At 39.8% G+C, this 15,768-nt stretch overlaps 1 protein-coding gene across 1 annotated transcript in view; it reads right to left on the bottom strand.

Annotated features, from left to right (window-relative positions):
• The window catches only part of USH2A (usherin), a 395,016-nt gene that overhangs the window by 27,000 nt on the left and 352,248 nt on the right, over window positions 1-15,768 (bottom strand). The window contains 2 exon segments of the mRNA XM_030034435.1: window positions 26-1,542; window positions 2,419-2,646. Of these exon segments, the coding sequence (XP_029890295.1) occupies window positions 26-1,542; window positions 2,419-2,646 (1,745 nt within the window).

The raw sequence follows: 15,768 nt of genomic DNA, 5'->3' as shown, positions 1-15,768 counted from the left end.
AAGAAATTAGGTCTTCCAGACTTACCTACTGTAGGGGTGTAGCTCTGCCACTATGTACGACCGTCTCAGAAAGGAAACATGAGATGCATCAAAGTCAAGAGTTTTCTTTCCTGTTTCAGCAGGCTTGTGGATTGAGATTGTGTAATTTCTAATGTCACCATTTACTTTGATAGGAGGATCCCAGGCCACCAAAATCTCCTTTGAGGACCATGCCTGCAACCTCGGAGGCAACATCCCAGATGGAGCAGAGGGGTTGGTTTTTATTTGAGCTGATGGGCTGGTCACACTCCCTAGACTGTTATTTGCGGTGACAGTGTAGCTGTACTCCATGCCTGGCATTAGGGTGAAATCAAGATACCGAGTTTCCAGACCTGAGTAAACAAGTACACCATCCCTTCTTAGCTCGTAGCTCGTGATTTTACCATTGGGATTAGCTGGAAGTTTCCACGTGATTTCAATTGACTCCGAGCCCATGACAAGCAGCCTGGGAGCTTCCATATTTAATGGTGGAGCCTCCATGGTCATCACTGACTGTGATATGCTAGATGTGCAGCCCCCCGCAGTACAGGCAACCAATGCAAAATCATACTGTGTGTAAGGCTGTAGATTAGAAACTAACATTTGCAAACTTTTGCCAGGATAATACTCTTCATTGTTTAATTTCAATATGTACTTGGTGATATCTCCATTTTGTATTTGGGGAGGTGCCCAAGATGCATTAATCTGAGTGGCACTGACAGCCTGCAGAGATGGTGGGTCCACTAAGGCAGGAGCTGCTTCCAGTGTCTGTATTGCAGCTGGTTCACTGGTAGAGCAGCCTCCCATTGTACAAGCAACTATTGCATAACTGTACATTGAATAGGGCAGTAAGTCGTCATCCGTGTAGTTGAAAGTAGCAGCGTCGAAGCTGAAAGGATAGAGAACATCATTCTTTAGCAGCCTGTATGACTGAAGAATACCATTGGGCTGTGCCGGGGAGGCCCATGAGATGAGCACTTTACGGGGGTTAACTGATACCAAAGATAACCTGGGGGCAGCAAGACCTTTTGGGGCAGTTTGACTAGTCTTTGCCACTGTCCAGGAGCTGTCAATGTAGCCTGCTGCATTCCAGGTGCGTATTTTATATTCATACCTTGTCCATGGCTGTAAACCTTTATCATTATATATGAATGTATTACTTTCAGTGTTATATTCTGTGAAAACAATTTTCTCATCTTCTGTTGTTGCTCTGTACCCCGCAGCATTTTCTTTTGTGCATCTGTGAATAACTTCATAGCGAATTATTCTTCCATTTGGATTAATTGGCTGCAACCAGCTTAGTTCAACATTGGTAGCATTCACTGCCTGGATTACAGGTGCCATCTGAGACACTGGGGGTGCTTCATCTGTTTGAACTGGCTGGGGTGGAGAACGAGTGCAGCCTGCCGCATTGCAAGCCTCCAGTACAAGGGTATAGAGAGTGTACGGCTCAAGGCGCCTGAAGAGGAACTGGCGAGATAAACCACTGTACTCCAGGTTGTCATCGCTGAAAATATTGTAGGTCTGGTGAATAAAGAAAGAAAGAAAGAAAGAAAAAAAAAAAAGGCAGGGAGGGAACAAAGGACAGAAGCCAAGATAAAAGGAAAAAAAATATATACATCAACAATTTTTGTTAATAAGCAGTAGATGATACACCTTAATCTTTGCAATAGGGTAAGGACTATTAACCAATGATTCAGAAACTTCCTTACTAGTAACAATCAGCACACAAATGGATCGTTGATAGAAGAGGAATGTTTTGATCCAATTTTCATGGGGTTTTTTTGGGGTTTTTTTTTGGGGGGGGGGGGTTTTTTGGATGCAGTAATAAATCACTTAGTGATAGTTTTCATTATATTTGTTTGTTATCAAGTTTCATTGCGGGGCTCCACGGGCTAGCTTCTTGCAGGCTAACAAAGCTTCTTGCAGGCTAACTCTAGAGAAAATCACTTAAGAAAAAACTCCAAATAAACCCCTCCAGTTGCAAACCTTGCAGTTAAAGGTTTACAGTCAGTTGAAATTACTGAGCTAAAAGAAGTCCCAAATGTCAGAACAACATTCTGTCAAACCCAGGTTTTATAGAAACACATTTTGGCAATGTCTAATGTACGCCAAGTAACATTATGAGCTTTCATGCATAGCTTTCTATACATTAAATGAACAATTTGGTTCACTGTAGATGAACATTTACAGTCATGGGGTAACACAGGAATGTTAATACTCATTTTAATATAACCACAAGCAAGAGCGCTCACAGCGTGCCTTGTGCTTACATAGGACTTCTGTCATGTTAAAGTATAATGCATTTGATCGAGTCCTTTTCAGTAAAAATATTTTAATTAGATATGCAGCATTTCCCTTCTCTTTTTTGATCAAGTGAAGTGTCAAGATGAAGATTACCTTAATCATGCCATTGGGTTGGGAGGGCTCTGACCATTTTAGCAGCAGAGCCCTGCCATTTTCTTTCTTTTCCACAGTGAAGTTGCTCAGGCCACTGGGTGAAGCTTCCAACGTGCGCACAGATGTCCAGGGGCTTGAAACCTGCCCGGCATTGTTTACAGCTATGACATGAATATGATATGTTGTGAAAGGTTTCAATCCAAATAAATGAGCCTGATGCTTTGTTCCCTGAAGGAAGAATACAGATGTTTGAGTTAGTTAGTTAAAAAAGTAATCAGTATCTATGGTTTATGTCACTTGGAAAATGAGGGCTCAGCTCTGTGTCTCTTCTGACCGCTTTGCAGATACCCCATCTGGTTACCAGGATTTTCTAGTGGGTTTCCATAGCTGAACCTCAAAAAAAGACTCTTAGGCTTTAAAAAAATATCTATCATTATGGTAGAGCCTTTGGAGGCGACTCCTGGGGAGTCCTGCACAGTCCAAATCTCAGCTAGCAAACAACCTACAGTTCATTCAGCACGTGTCTGAGTTTTGCTCAGTGAGGATGAGAGTGCCTGGTACTCTGAAGGATTCAAGCACATGTTAAAACCTGTAATATATGAGTGATGCCTGCCTCTACAGAATCCTTACACATCTTGTGTGTAGACGTGATGTTTGATAGGCATGCTGTCCTGTTCTAGCTACTTAGAGCTTTGTAATCTGGATAGAAAACAGTGTTTCCAAGAGCACAGTTTCATTTCCTTACTGAAAATAAAGCCCTTAAAAGCAAAGGGGTGGAGGGGAAGAGAGAGAGGGGGAGGGAGGGAATAAACTGGTGTCTATGTTCCTGCTTTGTAAAGATGTCGCTTGAGATAAATCCACAAGGTAAGGCGATTGTGGGGCAATCCATTGCCTTACAAGAACCCTCCCTGGTTCTCCAGGTTGGAGGAAGCAGCCATACTGCTGATGGGGCCACAGGCAAGCGGGCTAAGACCCTCCCTGGTGCCAGACCCTCGCCTCGCGCCGGTGGAGAGAGGCTAGGAGGAGCACGGCTGTTTGTGAATCCCACTGGGCTCTGCCAGGGCTGGAAGGGCCAGGGCTGACCTGCCACCACGCCAGACCACAGCCCAGCGCAGGGGCACGCCAGTGGATGCAGACCGAGGGACATCAGCCGCGGCCAGAAGGGGCCAGTGGCATCGCTGCTCATGGCTTTATCCAGCTTACCCCAAACAGCGTCTGGCACAGACCTGAAACCGCTTGGATAGGAGGCAAAGCAAGCCTCAGCACAAATTCAGATCGAGGCAGGAAGGCGATACAGCCGTAGTATTATTTTGAACAGCCACAAAAGATACAGTGGCTAACAAAGAACAGGAGTAACGCGTTTCAGTAGGAGACTGTTCAGATTTGTCTCATCAGAGGAGCGAGGAAGAAAGGAATTCAGCTGATCACCGATATATTTAATCTCATTTTTAGTTGTGCTTTTGCATTAATTATATACATCTCAAGAAGAGTGCAGGAATTCAGTTTCCTTCCCGTGGCAGAAACAGCTGAAGTCAATTTCCCTGTTTCAGTAAGTCATATTAAGTTGTTAAATGCTAACACTTCCAATTGTTTAATATTTAAACATTTGTTAAGCTATCAGACTCAGAAACAAATTTTAAAGAAATATTAATTTCTTTTTTTAAATATTAAAAGTTAGATTATAAATATTTAAATAGTTATTTCCTCACAACAATGAGTTAGTCTTTTAGATAAATATAGCACAGCATTTGAATGACCATTATGAATATTAAATCTGAAGATGCCACAAGTACAGATTATAAACATACTTTTCTGATAAATGATTCCTTTTTCTGTTAAACAGGGCAAACACTAGCAAGATTAATAATGCAAAAAAGTATAATTCTTTGTTAGGAATTCCCAGTCATCACTGCCAAAAAAGCATAAGCTCAAATGCAAATAGCAATCACCTCGAACAGATTATATATAAAAAAGCTCTGGCTGCTGTGGGACATTTAGAGATATCTTTTGTCATAAGAAACATGGAAAGCATGTGGGCTATAAAGCAAAAACATATGTATATTGTCAATTGCAGCACCTGTTCAATTACAGTTTATTTCAGTATGGAGAATTTAGTTCAGCCCCTAGATGGCAATACTATCAAACACTTTTTGTAACATGAGTACTTAATGATTAACAACGTGCGTTCAGTCATCCAACATACTCAAGGCAGCCATTAAAAAAATAACAAAACTGATTTCATTATAGATTCTTTTAATAAACATTTATGGCTTAGATCCTTGAAAGTGGAAGCGTTCAAACTGCCATAGCCAAAAAACCTATACAGCCGAATGCAAAATTATGAACTGCAGGTTAAAGAACAGAGCTCAAATTGAAGTTCATGCTTAGCATAAAAATCTGGCATCAGAAATTGCATTGGCACAAAACGTGATTAAAATTAGCTTTACAATTGGATGTAGTCTTTATTAATAGTTTTTATGAGCATAGTTATCTATTAGGTTTTCAAAACAGAACTTTTAAAAGCCTAAAATTTACATTCCATGGTTTGGGGATGGGAAGAAGGGAGCACACAACATTAAATTACTGCCCCTGAACTGCTACACAGAGGCTCTCCGACGGTACAAACACATTATTACAAACATCATACAAAAAGCAATGGCTCTGCTTTCTAATCAGCTCTATCATCAGAGTGGGCTTCTGTGACAGCAATGCTACAAAACACTTGATTTCTTTTTTTAAACAGAAAACCGGTATATTTTTCATCACCCTCTACCATTTTCCCACTAAACCCCAAGATTTAATTATTTACAATCCTCACCACACTTTGAAATGAAACAAGGATGGAGGGATTTCCTTGCCTGCAGTTCATCATGTTCTCTGGAGACTGCTAAACCATTCCTTCCAGGGATGACTTTTATCCCTGGCTCCTACAGATACTTCTTGAAGAGCAAACGGTTTACATGTATTTTTGTTTTGTTTGGTTTGAAGTAAGCTCAGGGGACGTACTCCCAGAATACAGAGCTACGTTTTCTCCCCCTTCATTGCTGCCATTGCCATTTGTGAATTTGCTCAGCTCAGAGGCTGATGCTGAAAAGAGGATGGATGGCAGTCTCGGTGATTCATTTTAAGAATTACTTTATGTCCTCCCATTACATTTTCATCCTAGAAATACTGTCCTGCTGGAATGGTCAAATATAAATAGCAAAATACACCTTGCAAAGGATAGCACTGTAACCTTTGGCTTCAGCGGACAACGACACAGCATTAAACAGGTGCAGGATCAAAATCATTGCCTGGAATATTCTTCCAGTCTTTGTCTGCAAAGCCATGAGCTCATATATCCCATGTTTACACACTGCTAACAGTCCAGATTTCATTCACCATTAAAAGAAAACCAACAAAATAAAATTTTAATGCGAACATTAAGATGTTCGTAGACTGACTGACCATGAAATCCAATGGACTACAAGCCCATGCCCTCTTTTCTCTGTCTCCTACCGCGAAGCATTCTCACTCATTCAGTCATTAAATTAAGAATAATCCAGCAAACATTTAAGTGTGTGCACTCTTGCATTCCTCCTATAAGGCCCGTCCTTTCAATGTAAACACTACAGACACGGACACCTGAGGCAAGCTGTGACGAGCCACCTTGATCCGATCCCCGCACTGCAGCCCAGAGCCCAGCCTTTGACATGGCCCTTGCTTTTGGCAGCCCCGTCCCCTTCCCTTGCGCAGTGCTGGCAGCACCACCACTGCTCCAGGCAGGACGGTACCTTTGGCTTTGCCGTGTAAAATGCTTCACGCGCTGGCAGTGGCAGCACAAGCTGTTAACAGCAACAAATAAACACACTCCTCGGCTAATTCCACTCTTCTAACTGTAAATTAGGATAAAAGTTATTTAAAATAAAACCTTGTTTTAACACATTTTTCAAAACATAAAACAAGAGAACATGAATCATGAATAATGTATCTGACAAGATTTGCTTCAGATTGCCTTTTTTGTTTGTTTATTTTTTAATTCATGAGCACAGAAGTCACTTAAAGTCTGGAAACAAATTAGCATAGTCTTTCATGCCGTTCAAAGGCAGCGGCATCCATAATGCAAGGTGCCTGCCTTCCTTGCTACCTCTCGGTGCTCCTCCCGGGCACGGGCAAGGCTATGCAGCCTTCAAGGGTCTGATGATTTTACACTGCCTACTGTGATTGCTTTTGACTACTTGAAGTGCCCCTAAGGTGGCAACAGGGTCAAGAGGTCTTTGTAGGTTGAAAATGATCAAAAATTAGCATTGATCTGTAGCTGTCAATAATACTCTGCGTGGGTGGACTCCCTGCACAAATGTTTAAACTGCATACAACTACACAACCTAGTCATCTTTGAGTCTATCGATCTGATGAAGCAGCACTTTCCAGTGGTGTCACTCTGGGCTTTTCCTCTTTTTTCAAGGCAGGCCAGCTTACCCAGTTGCCCGGGTCTCAGGGCATGAGTTCAAAACATGACAGATAGAGACATCAGAAGACGTCTGAACGTCTGAAGAGCTGCCCAACAGGCAGCTTGAGTATGTGTCCCTTCTTCAGGGGTAATCATCAAAACTCACCAAGTCATCACCAGTCACATTAAGGTTAGGCTCTTGTTTCTTCTCTCTCCCTATCTTCTCTTTGTACAGTAATCCCTATTTGGCAGGTATCTTTGATACTGATTAAAAAGCTAGCTCATTCTTTCTGTGAGTCTCTAACTAAACCCAGTGCCATCAGACACTACCCCACTGGTAATGGTAGCAGTGGTACAGGGACCCAAACCTGTTCTTTTGTAACCTGCAGACATAAATGATGGGAAGGTAATTCAGTATGACATTCCTTTGCCTACAAAGGCAGAGATGCTGAACTCTACCTAGACAAGGGAGGAGAAAGCTATGGTCTCCTCGCAGTCAGGATGTTAATCTGACCATCCTCCAAAGCCAATTGTCAAATTCTCCATCAAGGAAGTCAAACAGATTCCTCCACAAGTGACAGAAGTGACGGGGAATGTTTGGGGTTTTACTAGAGATACTCAGTTTATCCTCACCTTTGTCATTATCCCCTTATCCAGTTCCCCATCTAATCCAGATTCTCTGCTGTTTTCTGCAAAGCACTGGGACCGCTTCCACCTTGACTCGGATGTTCACTCTTATTTCCCAGCCTACTTCTTAGCCCATGCCTTCACTCTAAAAATTGCACTGAGTTCATATTCATATGCAATCCCTAACTTGTCCTTTGGGTTGCCTTCCTTCTCAGGCTTGTATCATGCACAACTGTACCTTTTTAATTTAAAAAATATACTCTATTCCTAAAGCCTTATGCTCAAATTCACAAGGATATAACTTACAGATACACAAGTAATCTATGAGTCCCTTCCTGTAGCAGTGTGGACTGGAATATAAATTCCCATGGTAGTACTGAAAAATCTCAAAGGTTAGGCAAACAGAAGCCAAAGTGTTATTCATTTTTACCAGAAATTATCTTGCCTAGAGGTGACCAGAATTTCCATTTTTACCAGAAATGGATGTTGCACTATTTTCCTCCCAACTTGTTTAAAAAATAATTTTAGATTCTTTCATGAATTTTTTGGGTAAATTTCACTCCTAAAATTTTACATTTTAAGAACTTTGCAATTCATTTCAGAATTTTAAAATTGCCTTTCAACACATATTTTTCATTTTTAATCATTATTATGTTATTTGATATTACCCAACGGGCATTCAATAGCAGTAACATGTACCACATTGGTGATAATTTTTATGGTATATGAAAAAACAATTACTATGAAAGAAAACTAAATAAGCATTTAAATAAAAGTTTCAAGTTTGTAAAACCAGACATTTCCTTATTAAAACTAAAATAATTTTGAAACATTTTTGCCCAGGGAATATTCTTCCAAATTGTCTTTCATTGAGATGAAAAGGCACTGTTCCTTTCCCAGCCCTGATGTGGATTGATGCAGTCTTTTCTTCCACGGTGGCTAGGAAGTGACATTCAGGAATTCATTATATTTGAGCTTGCTTTTTTTATAAATAAACTTATGAAAATTTATTTTAAAAATATTTTAGAATAGGTTCAAGTTACGATGTAAGGCACATAAAATGGCTTCTTTATTAAAACATAAGCTTTGATTACATGATCATAAAATAGTCTTTCCTTTAGATTCCTGGCAAACTTAATGCTTTTTTTTTTTTTAACTTTAAGAATGTTTTTGTAATTTATTTTTAAAACAAATGGTAGTTTTGCCATCAGCATCAGAGAACACTAGTTGTCTATCATCTGTGACTCCATGTTCCTGGCCTTTCCTAACAGTACCACGCTAGCAGTTTTTTTTTAAATAAAAAAACCTAATTAGCAGACCCTGTTTCACTCAGCACATAACTGAATCATTTCCTATGAGAATAGTCCTACGTGGGCTTGTGGATTGTACCAGGGAGAAACCTTTAGAAACAGCAGTAATCTAAGTTTAAAATGTTCTGCAAATAACAACAATTAATACCTGATATAGAAATATTACATTGCAATTCATTTTCCTCCTTTCTGGCAGAGCACGTAAGGAACTGTGAATTGCGTGTAGCTGAATCTGTCTAGTGGAGTTGGTGCCTATTTTCACAGTAGACAGTTTTCTTTCCTGGCACACCTGGGGACCTGCTGCAGTCTCACCAGGCATCTGAATCCTCAGCTTTGACTTGAATGCATTGCACATTAAAATGAAATCAAGCACATTTAGCAGCTGCATTCAGTCACTGTATTGGCCTTCGTGTAGCAGTACACTTTTAAACCACCAACAATGTCGCACTTTTCCTGGTAAAACCTTAAAAAACCCCCTCTTTGGACAAAGTCAACACTTCAGTAGCCTTCTCCATGCTATTTCAGTAAGCTGTCCTCTCCTCTCCTCTCTTCTCTTTTCTTTTCTTTCATAATTATTTATTTAAAATTCATCAAACATCACTGAGTGCCACCTTCTCAAAAATGTATTTGCATCTGTATTTGTCTAATTTGTACTAAGAAATATTGAAATCCAAAAAGAGATTTTTCTGCATGACTAAATAAATCACATAAACCAAAATATCAATGACATGACATTCCACTATAGACACCATCTAGAGGACGATGTCAACATGTTTTCCTAACATTAATATTTTATCTCTAACAACACTCACAAGACCTACTGTATAATAAACCATAGTTTTGCGCCTTCTTCCCCCTGCCCCCATTTTTCCACTTTAAACCATGTTTATTATTCCTCATTCTGAGAAGTGATGGAGAAGGAAAGAAGAAGTTCTTTTTATAGACTAGATACCTGACGGACTGTTTTCCCCAAACTTTGGTTTTGGCCAGTTCAAATCTGACATCCTTATTTAACCTGAATGATGCTTTTTGCTTTCGATAATCATTCTGGATATGAAGAATTAGACTAAATATCTCTTCAAAATAAGACAGGCAGAATCTGAAGCAAAAATTTTAATACTATTTCTTTGAGATACAATAAAGCATGAGATAAAATACTTAAACCCCATGGAAAAATAATTATGTGTCACCCCCAGTAAAATGTACATGTATTTCATGTCCTGGTCCTTAGCTGAGTGGGGCATGCTTTGTGGAGGGGCTGATGGGAGTGAGAGAGGATAGAAAAGATATATCAGCAAAGACTTCATGGTATATGAAATCCAGCATCATATTAAAGCCATGTCAAACCCTATAGGATTGAGCTGGGAGTTTTTTGTGATGTTCCAAATTCACACATTGCGTAATCTGGAATCTGCATAAACTCATCAAGGCATTGCAGAACTTCCAATTTGTTGAGTCTGCCTTGGTCACAAGGGGAATGCGAATGAATGATCCTTGAGATGGAGCTTTATAATCTGGGATGGAAACATGTCTTCAGGGAAGGTAAAAAGCTAGGAAAGGCAAGTATGCAAACTGGCTGGTGTTTATATCTCTACATTACAACTAGTGTGCTCATACAGCTGAACTCAGGAATATGTTTAAAATAAGTGCCACACATAGTGCTCCTGCTGAGCAGCAACTTTCCATCCACTATTCGTTAATATTTAGGAGTGGTGTTCCCCTCATGGATTTGTTCTATGGTTTTTGTAGGCATGGCAAAAGAAAGAAAACCCACTGCTGCTGTAAAACAGCAGCTAGAGCCTAAGGGCTCAAACCTGCAAATGGTAGGGGGTACATCCCTTAATATGGAGCATTAGGGGGTTAATGTTATATTTTTCCTAATGCCATAAACTGTATTTTCCATTTGATATATTGGCTATTGGCCAGAATGAAGTTAGATGCTTTTGTCAGAACAAACAAAATCTGGACTGCCACATTAGTGCAGTCAGTGTTGTCTTAATCTCGAATCTTTTTTTTTTTTTTTCTGGTAATGCCCAGAGTGGCAGGTGTTTTGCAGAAGGGCTTTTGTAATTTTAAACCAATGTAATAAAACCATGGATGTTTTTGTTATCCATAAAAATGGATAATTTATGTACCTGAACTTCTCAACTCAAGGCATCTTGTGGCAATCAGTTTTGTTTTTTTGTAGAAAGAACATGCCCTTGTCATTATCAAATGTTTTGGCTTTTGGTTTCATTTGAAGTTTTGTTTTTCAAGCATTCACATTGCTCCTTTATGACATTTGTGACTACATATATCTGTGCCATAAGCCACCTTCTTCATCTCCTTTCAAATTATGTCGTATACGATATTGTGAAGAAAAGTGGCTCTGTACACCATAAAACTTCTCCCATCTGATCTTAAAATGACCTGGGCATGGTATCTGAAGGCTTCTATTTTCTGTAAAATTTGAAAGACGGTTTGGCTGTGGTTTTGGTGAATGGAAAACAGAGAGGGGAAACCCCTTATTTTTCCCCTATAAATGCAATTATTTTCAATTTCTGCCTTTGCATAGCTCAACAGCCATAATGGAGCAAAAGAAATGTAAAGAGAAAAAAAAGTTTGAAGAAAATCTTTAAGGGGACTTGTACAAGGACAATCTGAATCTTAACATAGATTGCAGGTGAACTCCCACATCAGTTTCCTTGAAAATGCCACTGAATGTCAGTTGTGCTCCATAAAATTAAGACTTTGTAGTTATATATGACTTTTCGTCATAGGATCTCACATCGTGTTACAAACATTAATTAATTAAGTCTCAGGATATCCCCCTGTGTTACTGTGTGCAGCTTCAAGAAGCTATCATTATTGTTTTAGATCCCATTTTACACAGGTACGATAGATGTGTCATCTTATTCTTAAATGCAAGCTTACTTTATTCCCTTTTCTCTATCTTTCTGAGTCCTTGTCTTTCTCACCCAACATGCAAAAAAGAGCAGTTCTAACTGCTGCTAAGTAGAGGAAGATAACATGGCCTCAAGGCAATTCACAGCTTTAAATCTCTGCTCTCTGCCAACACAATGGAAAATAAAAGCAACTTTTTAAAGGAGACTAAAAGGTTTTTACTTCCTACTGTTTTATTCTTTTTTTCTCTGCCCTGTACTGAACAGTCCTAGCTTTTCATTCAAACTTTGCCTGCTATGTATGTAATCACTTCTGAGAGATATGACAAGGTAAGCATAAACAATTTACTTGGAGCTACATTATAAAGGCCAGAGTTTAGTCTTAACATATGGCTGAACTTAAAATGTCACCTTCAAAACGAAGTGGCTATTTTAAAAAACGATGGGCCAAAAAGTATACAAGCCCCTACCTTTTGAAAGGCCTTCCTTCACCAGGTTTTTCATTCCTTCCCTTAATGCTTTACCCTTCCTACATGAAAATGCCTGCTCTCCAAACAGAGACAGGCTGAAAGGAAAAGGAAGTGTGCAGGTAGCAGTTTGGGAAAGGCACAATCCAATTATGCCAATCCATGCCAGGAAAAAGATTTGCTCCGCACCTTTTTGTACAGAGCAGTCACTCTTAGCAGAAGGCCAGAAGCACGCTGCTTATGCAGGTAGGGATGCCCTCTCTCTCTTCTGTAGCTGGAGGAAAGTTCAGCCTACCATCTGAATATTAGCAGGGGATATTGATTAGACATATATTTAGGTGTATGCTTTGGGGACATATTCCTCAGCAAAGCACAGCTTCCCATCAAAATACTGACCGGTTCAGCAGAGATCTGACACCTTCCTTCCAGAACTTGCGGGATGTTCCCCCAGGTTAGGAGCAGGGGGTTGCTAAAGGAGATCCCTGCTGTTATTGCTCGTATAAGCTAGTGAAAAGCCTCAAGTAGCCTGAAAAGCCTCTGTGTCACACGATGGTAAGAGGAACAAAAATCTTGTTTACCCATTGCAGCTGCTATGGACTGCACTGTTGATGAAAATAATGAGGTTCAATAAAGATTAAGTTAGATATCATTGTGTCCCTTAGCAGCTATGTCTTGCCATATGAAGGCTCAGAATCAACTCCACACCAAGCAAAGGGTTGAAAAGAAGACAAGAAGAAAGAGTGGTTATAGAGTTTGGTAGAGTAATTGGAAGAGAAGCTGCTTGCAGGTTTAATGTCTTGAAACCAAGTGAACCCAGTGGATGGATGAACTTCCAGATCTTCCTAGGATCATACGGCTACAATTCCTTCCAGCTTAAGCCTCTTAAGGCACACTGTTGGGAAGAAACTCACCTTGACACAGCATATGAAGCTGTGTCTGCAGACTGCCCATTCCCATTTTCTATGCTGTCAGACCAACACTAAACTCATATACATACACAGAAAAGTAGACAGCTAAATCTGCTGCACTGTGAACAGGAAAAGCAGCTAGCTAGCTTCACTTTTAAACGTTAACGCATAAATAAAACAGAATCTTTAATCATGTCTATTCATGTGGTTACACATTCATTAGTTCTTTCTAGTGTGGCTTGGGCTTCTCACTGCAAAGCTCCTGCCAAAAGAGAAGAGAGTCTGAGCTGCCTGTGACTTGCACTAGCAAGATGCAGTAGTTAGGGAAGAGATGAAAGATGTAAATTCTGAAATATTACTTGAAAACTGAAGCATTACAAGTTTCATTCAGATTCTGTATTTTCCTTGGATATTTAAGTTACTTGGGGAATTAAAATAGATCACTAAGTCAACAAGTATGTAGTTAAGCTTAGTACAAAACAAATTGTGCCGATTTCAGAATTGAAAATGTCTTTACAGCACATTATTGACTTCAGCATATTAACTTGTAAATCCACGAGTTTCACTGTCTCATCTATTGATTAGCTGCATGTATGCATGTTATAAATGAGCAATCCAAAAAGACATTACTACCATTTAGTCTTTTTGGGCCAGACTTGTAAATGTATTCAAGTGCTCAAAGATGAAGATGGGCACTATGGGAAATAGAGCTCCTACATTCTGACACAAAACTTGTGTAGCTAGTGCCCTTCGTTACCCTCTGTACTCTGTGCAGAGGAAAGGAGTTCCTCCAACGGGCAAGTCAGATGTTTATGTTTAACTTCTGTTTTGAATACCTGTCAGAGAAGCCTCACTCTCTCTCAAGACAGATTAGACAGACTAGCCTACACTGGCCATCTAAAGTAAGTTTTTAGAATTCAGAGCTGTGACTTTTGCTTAAATTCACTTAAGACTCAAAGAGCCAAGAAGCCAGTGACAACATTTTCAATCAGCACATGGCAACAGACCATAGAGGTGAACTCTTTCTTTTTTCTTAAGGTGAAACAGAAAACTATTGATAGCTTCAGAAGTTAAACTGCAGCTGTTTCAAAACACTTCAAAATGACGAGAAGTTTCCTTTTGACTTTTTGAGGATCCTGGATCAGGGTCTTCATAAGTAGAGGAACAAAACTAAATGGTGTATGTAGATGGCATTCAGCCAGAACAGGGTTTGGGTTTAGTTAATCCATAATATTGAAGCAACCATCCCTGACTCCTGATTTCCATGCATAAGTCAACATGTTGGCTCGGATCTTCAGTCCAAGATGATGTTACTCAAGACAGTGTGGTTTAGAATTTCCATTGACACCCTCAAACCAAATTAAATTGCTTTGTTAACAAACCCCTGTAATGGTAAGTGTTGTAATGCTTCTATGCAGGACCAGAAAGATGAAAAATGCAGTATGCTAAAGAGCTGTTGCAAATTTTTGTCTCAGAAATGTCCTATTTTAAAAGTCACATGTTCTCAGCAATATTTGTCCTCAAAGGGGGCACTGTATTTGACATCAAAGCAACTAGAGCACAAACTATCGTGTTACCTGGTGGAAAAGGTGATGTTTTTCTTCTCATTTGCTCTCAGGGTCTCTATTCAGTCTTTTTAGGCCAAGACTTTCCAGTAACATTAAGCACAGCACTTAAACATGTCACTGTCTTAAGCTACAACTATAGCATAAATCTCATGATCTATTGGTACATCACAGGTCTAGCATTCCTAGCATAGACTAGCATTAGAGAAAAATCTAAATTATCATCTGTCTTGCACCCCTGAAGAGAAAACAATATAAAATAATTTTATGATACCATAATGACAAGAATAATACTTCACTTCATCTGGGAAAAGATGTGTTCCAGACTTCTCATTAATTCTTTTTTAAAGCCTGTTGAAATGTAAGAGCTCTGCAAAGTTTCATTCCTTTTGTTTGTGCAGAGTAAAGTTTTCTTTATAGCAAAAATACAGAAAATTTATCACTGCAAGGAGTCCACTTCCCTCATTCTCTTGATATATTAAATCTGCATTTGCAATTCCGATTTTGTGGGACAATTGTAAACTTGGTACCTTTCTTGCAGCCACTAGAGTAGCATATCTACACTGTGTGGAGGATTTGGCTCAGGCTAGGAACTCTGCTCTGGATGGGAAAAAAGAATCGGTGCATTCAAACCTGCAGGAATCGGACTTGGAAAAATAGTTGGAGCAAAATTCAGAAGCAAAATGAGTAATGATTTGTGATATGCCCCAGTAGGTTAAATAGATATTGGGACCTCTGTTCATCTTCCTGTTGTGAATATGTGACTCCTGGGAGTCCTTTTGGCACACAGGAAACAGACACTTCAGGGGTCTCATTCAGATGGACCATACCCCAGCAGTAACATTGTCTCTGTTAGGGTAGCGTGGGTACAGAAGTGTTTAGAAGACATAGGTGCTACATAAAGAAAGAAGGTGGAGCAGCCACGGATTAGTTTAAAAAAGACATCCTACAGCTGCAAAGCCAAATTGCTTAGGGGAGGCTACTGTGCTGCAGGTCGAGCTGCTGCTCTTACAAGTCATAGGTTGCCTTAAGTGGACATGTAAGTGTTTGTTTGTCTTCCAAGGCTTTGCCTGCCTAACTACACAGCCTCCAGTAATATAAGACCTTTAAAGGACATTACCTGACTGAAGCAGAGTCCTGTCTGTTGTAAGGACTGCAGAAT

The sequence above is a fragment of the Aquila chrysaetos genome, chromosome 13 (assembly GCF_900496995.4).
Source record: "Aquila chrysaetos chrysaetos chromosome 13, bAquChr1.4, whole genome shotgun sequence".
Classification (NCBI taxonomy): domain Eukaryota; kingdom Metazoa; phylum Chordata; class Aves; order Accipitriformes; family Accipitridae; genus Aquila; species Aquila chrysaetos.
The sequence above is the reverse complement of the archived record's forward strand: the minus strand, read 5'-3'. Positions and strand labels throughout refer to the sequence as shown.